This window comes from Salmo trutta, chromosome 22, assembly GCF_901001165.1.
Source record: "Salmo trutta chromosome 22, fSalTru1.1, whole genome shotgun sequence".
NCBI classification, from domain to species: domain Eukaryota; kingdom Metazoa; phylum Chordata; class Actinopteri; order Salmoniformes; family Salmonidae; genus Salmo; species Salmo trutta.
In genome coordinates, this window is record NC_042978.1 from 12,769,284 (window position 1) to 12,779,802 (window position 10,519).

The 10,519-nt window shown below is 39.3% G+C and overlaps 2 protein-coding genes across 2 annotated transcripts; one reads left to right on the forward strand and one right to left on the reverse strand.

The window, feature by feature from the left end:
• Positions 1-718: 718 nt before the first annotated feature.
• On the reverse strand, positions 719-5,664 carry LOC115158111 (trimeric intracellular cation channel type A). The gene is made up of 6 exons (XM_029706666.1): positions 5,171-5,664; positions 3,028-3,184; positions 2,588-2,772; positions 2,344-2,431; positions 1,870-1,987; positions 719-1,533 (listed from the first exon to the last, which is right to left on the reverse strand). The coding sequence occupies exons 1-6, from the start codon at positions 5,292-5,294 to the stop codon at positions 1,327-1,329; spliced, it is 879 nt and encodes a 292-aa protein (XP_029562526.1). The 5' UTR covers positions 5,295-5,664; the 3' UTR covers positions 719-1,326.
• Positions 5,665-6,551: 887 nt separating this feature from the next.
• On the forward strand, positions 6,552-10,473 carry LOC115158112 (small integral membrane protein 7). Its single transcript, XM_029706667.1, has 5 exons — positions 6,552-6,758; positions 9,101-9,142; positions 9,285-9,340; positions 9,635-9,725; positions 9,851-10,473. Exons 1-5 carry the CDS (start codon positions 6,733-6,735, stop codon positions 9,861-9,863), a joined length of 228 nt encoding a protein of 75 aa, XP_029562527.1. The 5' UTR covers positions 6,552-6,732; the 3' UTR covers positions 9,864-10,473.
• The last annotated feature ends 46 nt before the right edge of the window (positions 10,474-10,519 follow it).

Here is a 10,519-nt window from a genome sequence, read left to right on the forward strand (position 1 = left end):
GTTCTAGTTATCTATTTCTATGTGTTGGTTTTCATGTTCGGCTGGGGTATGGTTTCCAATCAGAGGCAGGTGTCTTTCGTTGTCTCTGATTGGAAGCCATACTTAGGCAGCCTGTTTTTCCTTTGGGGTTGTGGGTAGTTGTTTTCCGTTTAGTCTAAGTATACCTGACGGGACTGTGTTGGTCGTTTTGTTTTGTCAAGTGTCTTCATTAAAGTATTGAAAATGAGCACTGTCCACGCTGCGTCTTGGTCTCCATTTCACGACCCCTGTGACAGGTAGCTTCAGGTTACAACACTATTTTGAGTTCAGTACGACAACCCCTGAAGATGCTTTTGTAATGATACTGCACTTTTGAGTAAGTTCAACTTCTTTATGGAAAAGTATATCAAGACATTTAACTTTCTCCTTAAATATCTTCATCTGTTGTGTCTTTTAAAAGGTTACTTGTTAAAAAATGTATTTATGTTATTAACCTTTATTTTCTCAGGGAGTCATTTCAGGTGTTGTATGTGGGTACAGTGGCAGTTTGCCCTCATACTATTTAGCTCTGTCTGGTATTGTGACCCTCTCTTTTGTAACCAAAATGAATTGTAATTTTATATTGCACATTTCTGTATGAATGCCCAGCAGCCTCATACATTATTTTGTTTACGGTAACCATTAACAACATATCCCAATATCATAGTAAACAACTGAATCAAAAACTCTCACCACGTAACAATTTTGACCTGCCTTTATTAATAAAGGACATTACTTTCACTAGTTTTCTTTGTAAAAAGCAGCCATGTATTATTCACATTATATTATTGTCTGATTGATTCTGTTGTCTGATCGTCTGATCTAGGGTCAGATTGTGCTTTTGATCCAATTTCTTTACATTACTGAAATAGGTCTGACTGGGTTTAAACCAAAAACATTAATAGCTAACAGCAGAAGCACTTGAAACAAAGGCCATCCTACAACAATCAAGTAACTTGCAGTACACTGTTCACCACATGCTGTTGCATACAGTAGCAGAGATGTTCACAGAAGAAAAATAAATAAATAAATAAGTAGATATGTACTGGCTGGGACGATGATTTAAGTCTGAGACTTTGGTGAGCTATTTACAGAATCCCCATACAGTGTGATATGACATAGAAAGCACCATTTCCTTCAATAGAAAGGGCCTCATTTGGTAAACATCAAACTGCACCTTTCCCCAGCAAGGAATGGGAGACTCCATCATGTCTAAACAGAAGGCTGGACCATGAGGGGAGATCAGATGCGTTTTGTGGATGGGGGGGGGGGGGGGGTTTCCCCTTCACTGGTGTAGTAGTTTGCGTGCTACTCTGCTTTCTTGGACTTCCTCTTGCGGGTGCCTTCGCCAAACTCCTCCTTGGTTTTGACTGGTGAGACAGGGGCGACAGGGGCAGGGGCAGCATGGTGCTCCTCCTCACCCCCTCCAAGAGGGGAGCCAAAGAGCAAGTGGCACACCCAAGACTCGATGAGGACGAAGGGAGACCCATGAGAGTGGCGGGCGGTCAAAATCACCTGAGTGAAATAGAAATCATAAGTGTGAAAATATTTACTTAGTTTGTGCCATTTCTAGTTGAGACAACTAAATTGCTATAGAGTAGGCTCACTATCAAGTTTGTTTAATTGCTGATACTAATAGCAAACAATAGGAAGGGAGAGGTATGTAGTACAGCAGTAGGGTCGAGATCAATTCCATTTAAAAATCTGTTCAGAATATGAACTGGAGATTGACTATTTTCCATAAGGATTTGTGTTAATTAATTTGCACAATTTCTTGAGTTAAAGCATATTTGCCCCAAACCCTGTATAAACGCATGATGCACACTCTCTAGTATGGACTCCAGGACCTACCTTTGTAGTAGCCATGAACACAGTGAAAAGACAGATGAGGGTGCTCTTGGACACGGGAAGCAAGTGTGCCTCCTGAAGTGTAAACAGAATGGCTCCATACAGACTGGCTTTAGTAGGGCTGGAGAGGGAAATTTTTATGAAGATCAGACAAAGTCACAACATTTCTCTTGATAGAAAATATCCATTGTTATACATTTGTCAGCTTTAAAATGGATAGTTCAGCCCAATTTACACATGTATGATCTCTTAAAGATACCTAGAGAATCAGTAAATGCATTCGATTGCCTTCAAATACAGTTGTGTAACTACCTGATACCTTCAGAAGTTGTGGGTGTAAATATCAATATCGGATTATTTTAAACAGCTTAGGTTTCTAACAACCAGACATTTTTTGAAAATCTTCTCCTGCTTGGGGAGGCAGCAACAAATGTAGATGGCTGACATCAACCAAAGTCGTGAGGAAAATCAACTCACAATGACATGTTGAGGATTTCATTGGTCTCGGGCCTCCACACACCACGCAGCAGTTGCTCAAAATTGGAAATGAGAGCCACTCCTGACCCTGGGAGGATATAAATAGAAAGTAGAAATAATTAGGACAAAGGTCTGTATCTCGCTTCTTTACAAAATGGACACACACAAGGAAAGTCCTTCATGTTGCAACAGTAGCTATGGGGGGGGGGGGGGGGGGGGGGGGGGAGTGCAGGGAGACCCAAACCTTTGACGTAGCCGATGATGACCATGATGAGGAAGCCGTTATGGTAGGCATGATGGGCATGGTGCACACCAGCGGCGATTTTACGAGTGCGGACAACCTCCTTTAAGGCTACCAGCACCAGCTTTACAGGCAGGAAAGCCACACATTTGTAGAACAGGTTAAGAGGGCAGAAAAAGACGAGGTACCTGTTGTTACATTTTAGTGAACGAGAGAGAAACAAAAGAGTACATTTTAATAATGTTGTGGCAGTTGTTTTTACTTGACAACAACATTTCTAAATAATTTTGAAATAATTACTATCAATGTTACACCAAATTCAATTTGGCCAATTTCAACAATCCTAGGCATATACAGACACAGGTTTTGCACTTTCTAAAAAAAAAAAATTGAAAAAAAAGAATGTATGTAGATAAGCACATTAACCATTTAAAGGATCTTACCAAATAGCGGAGGCTAGGAGGATGTGGCTGTTGTATTGAAAATAGTCCAGGGGGCAACCGCCGAGCAAAACGTCTGCTAAGATGTAGCTCCCAAAGCAGTAGAGCATAGCACAGAGCCAAGAGGCCACAGGGCTCTTGCGAGCCACCTCTACTGACCCTGCAGAAGAATCAGGATTTAAATATATTCTCCACATGAAGTCAGATTGGTTACACGTTATAGTAATATTCATAAATAACCCATTAAAAATGCTTTGTAAATAATTTGAAATGTAATAAATTATATGCTTATAATGCTTATAAATGTTTCTGGACGTTAGTAAAAAAAATATATATTTTAATAATATACAATGTTCCATTTTTTTTCACAAATAAAATCCCCACAGATACAAACATACACATACGAACAACAACTTACAGACACACATAAACTTGGAGGTTAGTAAACCATGAACTACACATTTATTAATAGTTTATCAATTGTTTAATAATGCTTATTCATCAAAGTTATTATAAAGTGTTACCGTGTGTGCGTGCGTGCGTACTATTATGTTTTGGTTGGTTCTTCCTTAGCTCTCATCCCCACATCAAATGTATACCAGCAGTACACTATTATAGTAATGATCCACTCATGTCCCTCCCACCATTGAGTGAGTTACTCAAGGGCAACGTTACAGTACACACCACACGAGAAAGTCTCTGAATCCTTTTACTCATCCATTACTCAATTACGAATTAACTCTACTCATTTGTGTTACTGGGACGAGGAAAGAGAAATCAAGTCTTTCACTACAACCAAAGTCATTTTAAAAAGCCACATCTACTATAATGAGGTGTTTTAAACATCTATGGATCGTTGTAACATTGTGGAGTAACGTGTCTCCCCCTATTGGGCACCAGAACTGTCAAGATCTAAAATAACAGGTGTGATTCTGGGTGTAGGAGCGGTTTGCCTGCTGTTTGACAGAAAACTGATCCAAAGAAATGCACCCTAAAAATACACGCTGCTCTATTGCTTTCCTGCCTCACAACGCAACTGGCAGGCCCGACATAAACCTTGACCCTTAACACCCCAGCCTCCAAACTCATTCATGAGGAACCAGGGAACCACTGGTAACATGTGACTCAGAGATTGGTTTACATAGGTCTAGGAGCTCATGAGGCTTCTTTGAACCATTACTGGAGAGAAAAAAACTTTCCACCTGTCTTTACTAAGATTTTACTAACATTTGGCCAAAAAGGCAAGGTAGGGAATGAGAGTATTTTGATACCAGGTTTTATAGACCACTATCATTTACTTGTAACACGAAAATGTGTCAATGAGTAAATAATAAAATATTGAAGTAATTTAAAATGTATTCCACAATGAACAAATGCAATTTCTTCATTCAGTGTATTTGTGTGAACAAGGGATATCCAGAAGGGTAGAACAGTGCTTGGATTGTATTAGACATGTTCATTTCGAGGCCAACATAAGTGCTTTTGGACATATTTTTGGTCTCTAAGAGGCTTGGCTGAAAATATTCTGGAGTATTGTAAACTTCACCTTTGATTAATACAATGTCAATGAGGTCTTATAAACACCATTACAAATGGGCTGTGAACAATCCTACTCCGAAGCAGAGGAGACTTTCTGTAGTGTGTAGCCAGCCCACTGACATCTATTTAAGGAAATTCTATTTATTGCATGGGGGCCAAAGCTTTGGTATGCAACGGGTCTCTTCAGATTTCATACAGGAGACCCTTTCTGTTTAAACGGTTAAATGTTGGGAAATGTGAGGTATTAAAGAAAACTGGATTAAATCTAACTTCTGTAAGGGTTTCTTAATTCTTCTCTCAAAGTAGGCCAAGCTGCTGCTCCAGCAAATGTTATTCACAGGACAAATTAAAATTCCTTTCAAATTATCAAAAGTTTACTATGATTTCCATAGTAGGCCTATGTATAAATTGACAGATTAATGTTTGTATTGGTACATGAATCTATTGACAACCCATATAGCTTAGGTTATAACCTATTCAACGTTGACCTGCATTATTTCCAATATCCTACCTAATTATAGGCTACTCAACCTCACAATTATAAATCCATTACAACTATTGATTTAATCTTTTAACATGAATGTATAGGAGTAAAAATACCACTAACCTGGTTCATACTTGAGGTAGAGTATGGACACGATGTAATAAGCAAGATCAAAAACTGGAAACATTCCCATTTTTGAGAAAGTTTGGGCAACATCGCCCAAATTGAGGACTTCCAACACGTCCATGATTTAAGATTTATAACACTACCGCATGTATTTTATGATCACTGCGTAACTAGAATGTCAGTTGTCCGGCGACTCGCCACGAAGCTCCACGTCTTCACGAGTAAAAAGACTGTGACACTCAAGCCTTCCTATTAATATACCTCATCTGCACAGCCTTATAATTTGTTCTCGGCCGAGCGTTTTTTCTATTCCAGTTTGTTTTATTTGTCAGCTCCCCATGTAATTCGTCGCTACTGTTGAAAAATGACAGATAGGCTTTTATTTTTGGGTCCCCAATTTTGATCAGATATGCAGCTATATACATTATTTAATCTAATCTTTGAACGATAGCTGGCCTAAGAAAGATATTGACGATTTGCCATAGTGCTCTGCAAATAACACAGAGGCAGAGAGAGAGAGAGAAAGAAAGAGAGAGAAAGAGATTACACGATGCGCATGTCACTATACAGGTTTACGGTTTATTTTACGATAACACGTTTCTCTATAGGCCTAAATCGTGGGTTACGTAGCCTAATTGTATTGGCATTAGAACCTGATGTGAAAAATCAGTGCAGAATCGTATATTGACAGGCTAATAAAAACTATTACAGATTAATAATAATATTTGTATTGAGATAGTCAATTCCACCTGGCACCTGCTTCTGGTAGCCTACAATAAAGACATTTGCAGTAAATCAGGTAGAATAGGTTTATTATGTATTCTATTCATGTAACCTCGGTCATTTAGGATTGTATTTGTTTAACAAACTAGCCTAATGATGATAAATGAAGGGTCTGAAGCCTAATTTTATTCATCATATGCCTCCATAAGCCTATGGGGTGGCTGGAATCGTGTGTTCGCGTTGTAGTACATTTGACCAAGCCAAACCTATGAGATGTAGTTGTAGAAAGAATATATAGCTCTGCAGATTATGTGGTCCCAATGTCTTTTCCGTGAATATGCTGCGGAATGTGTTTATTGTGAGAAGCGGTGCGATAGCTAGTGTAGGCCTACACATTGCGCACGGGCTTCCCCGGTGGCTAGAAAAACAGAATTTCATAATTGATTAGACTAGAAGTCAAAATGCTGTCAAAATAGTGCTGAATATAAAATAGGAGTCTATGGGCCTATGTCCAAAGCTGATTGTTTCCATGTATTACCCCCTACGTGGGTTGATTATATTTCCATGTGGCTGCCTACCCCTTTCAAAACGTTCTCTCTACTGAACATATTCCATGGGTGTAATCATTAGACCATCCAGTTGCAAAACGGAAGAATTAACAACTAAAACTAGAGTTTCTATTGGATCAATTCAGCTAGGTCCCGCCCCATTTTCTTCCGTTTAAGAAACGTTTTGCAACCGAATCGGCGTATTGAATACGCACCAGGATAACACTTCAGCCATTCGACAATTTTTTACGATTTTCGCGGAAGTATAGCGCCAGTGATGTGGACAAAATGATCGGGGATCTCTTGATATTCGGGTAATGCTGGACTTTTTATTATGAAACCAAAGAAAACAACTACGTAATAAAGAGATTAATTATATTTTAACAACGAGGAATGTGATAATAGTGGCCTTTTGTTTCAACCAGCCAGTGTGTAGTTTGATTGTTGTTGTTAGCAAGCTAGCTAATGTAAATTACAGTGTCGGGGAGTAATGAACTACATGTAGTTCAACTATACTGAACACAAGTATAAAACGCAACATCTATAAAGTGTTGGTCCCATGTTTCATGAGCTGAAATAAAATCCCAGAAACTGCCCATAAGCACAAAAATATTATTTCTCTCAAATGTTGTGCACAAATATTTTACATCTGTTGGTGAGCATTTCTCTTTTGCCAAAATAATCCATCAACCTGACAGGTGTGGCATATCAAGAATCTGAGTAAACTGCATGATCATTACACAGGTGCACCTTGTGCTGGGGACAATAAAAGGCCACTCTAAAATGTGCAGTTTTGTTACACAACACAATGCCACAGATGTCTCAAATTTTGAGGAAGCGTGCAATTGGCATGCTGACTGCAGGAATGTCCACCAGAACTGTTGCCAGATAATTGAATGTTAATTTCTCTACCATAAGCTGCCTCCAACGTTGTTTTAGAGTATTTGGCAGTACGTCCAACCGGCCTCACAACTGCAGACCACGTGTATGGCATCGTGTGGGCGAGCGGTTTACCTGATGTCAAAGTTGTGAACAGAGTGCCCCATGGTGGCGGTGGGTTTATGGTATGGGCAGGCATAAGCGACAGACAACGAACACAATAGCATTTTATCGATGGCAATTTGAATGTACAGAGATACCGTGACGAGATCCTGAGGCCCATTGTTGTGCCACTCATCTGCCGCCATCACCTCGTGTTTCTGCATGATAATGCACTGCCCTATGTCACAAGAACCTGTACACAAGTCCTGGAAGCTGAAAATGTCCCAGTCCTTCCATGGTCTGCATACTCACCAGACATGTCACCCATTGAGCATGTTTGGGATGCTCTGGATCGATGTGTACGACAGTTCCTGCCAATATCCAGCAACTTCACACAGCCATTAAAGAGGAGTGTGACAACATTCCACAGGCCACAATCAACAGCCTGATCAACTCTATGCGAAGGAGATGTGTCACGCTGCATGAGGCAAATGGTGGTCACACCAGATACTGACTAGTTTTCTGATCCACGACCCTACCTTGTTTTTTAAGGTATCAGTGACCAACAGATGCATAACTGTATTCCCAGTCATGTAAAATCCATAGATTAGGGCCTAATTAATTTATTTCAATTGACTGATTTCCGATATAAGCTGTAACTCAGTAAAATCTTTGAAATTGTTGCATGTTACATTTGTATTTTTGTTCAGTATAGTAATTAATAGGGGCGGCAGGTAGCCTAGTGGTTAGAGCTTTGGGCCAGTAACCAATCGAATCCCCGAGCTGACAAGGTAAAAATCTGTCGTTCTGCCCCTGAGCAAGGCAGTTAACTCACTGTTCCCCGGGCGCCGAAGACGTGGATGTCGATTAAGGCAGCTCCCGCACCTCTCTGATTCAGAGGGGTTGGGTTAAATGTGGAAGACACATTTCAGTTGAATGCATTCAGTTGTACAACTGACTAATACATTTTTGCAGTAGCTTGATGGTAGTTGAACTAAATTCAAATGTCGGTACTGTTTTCAGTAATTACTTTTTTTTGCCATGTAGTGGTGTAACTACTGGAACTTTACACTATCCTTTTTTTGCACAAATAAAATATGGGTGAAGTAGGCAAGAATTTCCTTTATTTTTCGGCATCAGACCTGCCTAATTCTCATTTGAAACACTTTTTGTGTGTCTAATTCTCACTTTTTGTGTTTAATAGGCAAAAATCACACATCCTGTTAACATCTGACTACAGAGTGATCTGTCTTGCAATTTGCAGTCTGACATTTTAGATTTAGATATATTTTTTCACCAAGTAGTTTGTGAAAGTATTTTTTTCCTAAGTAACTTTATTTAGGTAAACTATATTTTTCTTAGGGGTAGCTTTAGTGTAGCTTAACTTCTTCCAGTGTTAAGTAATTGGTAGCTTCGTTAGCTATATTTTCAGAGTACCTTTCCCAACACTGCTAATTTAGCAGCAAAGCCTATGTGTGGCTGAGCAAGGATAGCAAGCACCTTCTTTGCCAGCTCACTAAAGTTAGCAAACTACAGTAGCCCAGTTTAGACATAACTACCAGCTATCCTCGTTTACACGTACCTGACTTGCTTAATGCCAAAGTTGGAGTTCTGTGCTGTCATGTGCTGTATTAAAAGTGATCATTTCCAACTATTTCTATGTCATCCTTTTTAGGACCTTACTCATGAACGCTGGTGCTGTGTTAAACTTCAAACTGTGAGTATGATACAATTTTTGTCTTGCGCTGAAGACATTGTGCTAGTTGTGCCTGGTAACACTAAACAGACAATAATGCTGGACCTCATATTATTTTACTAGCTCATCAACACAAGACAATCAACACTGTTCTCTATTACAGGAAGAGAAAGGAGTCACAAGGACAATTTGGAGATGAACCTCGTGGACCAACTACAGGTGTGTGATGCATTGTGGTGCATTAAAAAACCTCACCTCAGAAAACTTCAGAGTGACTATTCATGAAAATGAAAGTAAGGACACTCAAAAGGTATGCATTGGGATAGATCATCTATTTTGAAAGAACATGGGCTGCAGGCTATGGCTGATGTTTCTGCATCGTTTTTACCCCGTCCTCTGAGCCTTTGAGTCAGGCTGAAGCACTTATTGGTACGCTGTATTACATGGTGGTGCATGAACACACAATGAAGGTCTCTATAATCCTGAAATGACACCATGGCCTATTTGTTTTAGGTGACAACATCAGAGAGTTCCTCCTGAGTCTACGCTACTTCCGGATTTTCATTGCCTTATGGAATATATTCATGATGTTTTGCATGATTCTGTAAGTAGCTGCCATCTTGTAGAGTCTAATCTACTACTATTGTCATACTGATATGCTTCTGTGCCTCACAAGGTATTGACTGTAATGTATTGTGTATTAATTGCCCATGTCTATTACATTTACAGATTATTTGGATAGTGATCAACTTCGTTTTTGGATTGGGGGCCCCTGCAAAATAAAAAAAACTTTTTTGAGTTGAGATTCGTGTCGGATCCTGTGACCTGCGTCCATTATGTGCAATATCGCAATATTTTTGCGCTAGTTAGTTGTACCTGCACCAAAACTACTGTATTTTATCTTCATAGCTTTCAGAAATAGGGAGCCAATTGGTTTTTCAGCCCTTTTATTTCCCTGACTGACCTAAACTGGTTCTCATGGCTCTCTCGTCCCACTGCAGCGGATATATGGTTAGCAATATGTTTGGAACATCTAATCGCAATAAAATCACAGTATCGAATCGCAATACATATTATATCGGCATCCAAGTATCGTGATAATATTGTATCATGAGGTCCCTGGCAATTCCCAGCCCTATTGCTGTCCTGTTATCTATAGTCCTCCTTTTCTTCTAAAACTTGTGAATAGAATGAGAAAATATTTAAATCCACAACCATTTGACATGTTTGATGTTTGTCTTACATAGGCCTCCTGATGTTAATGAGCATTCAGACTTAATTGTATCATTGCTTTGTTGCATACTTTTGTCTATGATCTAGTTTTGTATAATAAAACTTTACTCTAAAATGCACTTGGTGTTTTCATCCATACCCTTTTCATATTTTCCTTTCCTGATT

Excerpts from the sequence above, each read along its gene's own strand:
- LOC115158111 (XM_029706666.1), bottom strand. The coding sequence starts at position 5,294 with ATGGACGTGTTGGAAGTCCTCAATTTGGGCGATGTTGCCCAAACTTTC. Across the intron at positions 2,773-3,027 it reads CTCCTAGCCTCCGCTATTTG|GTACCTCGTCTTTTTCTGCC; the intron begins GTAAGATCCTTT and ends ATGTAACAACAG. Across the intron at positions 1,988-2,343 it reads GAAATCCTCAACATGTCATT|CCCTACTAAAGCCAGTCTGT; the intron begins GTGAGTTGATTT and ends TTCCCTCTCCAG.
- LOC115158112 (XM_029706667.1), top strand. The coding sequence starts at position 6,733 with ATGATCGGGGATCTCTTGATATTCGG. Across the intron at positions 6,759-9,100 it reads GGGGATCTCTTGATATTCGG|GACCTTACTCATGAACGCTG; the intron begins GTAATGCTGGAC and ends CATCCTTTTTAG. Across the intron at positions 9,143-9,284 it reads GCTGTGTTAAACTTCAAACT|GAAGAGAAAGGAGTCACAAG; the intron begins GTGAGTATGATA and ends TCTCTATTACAG.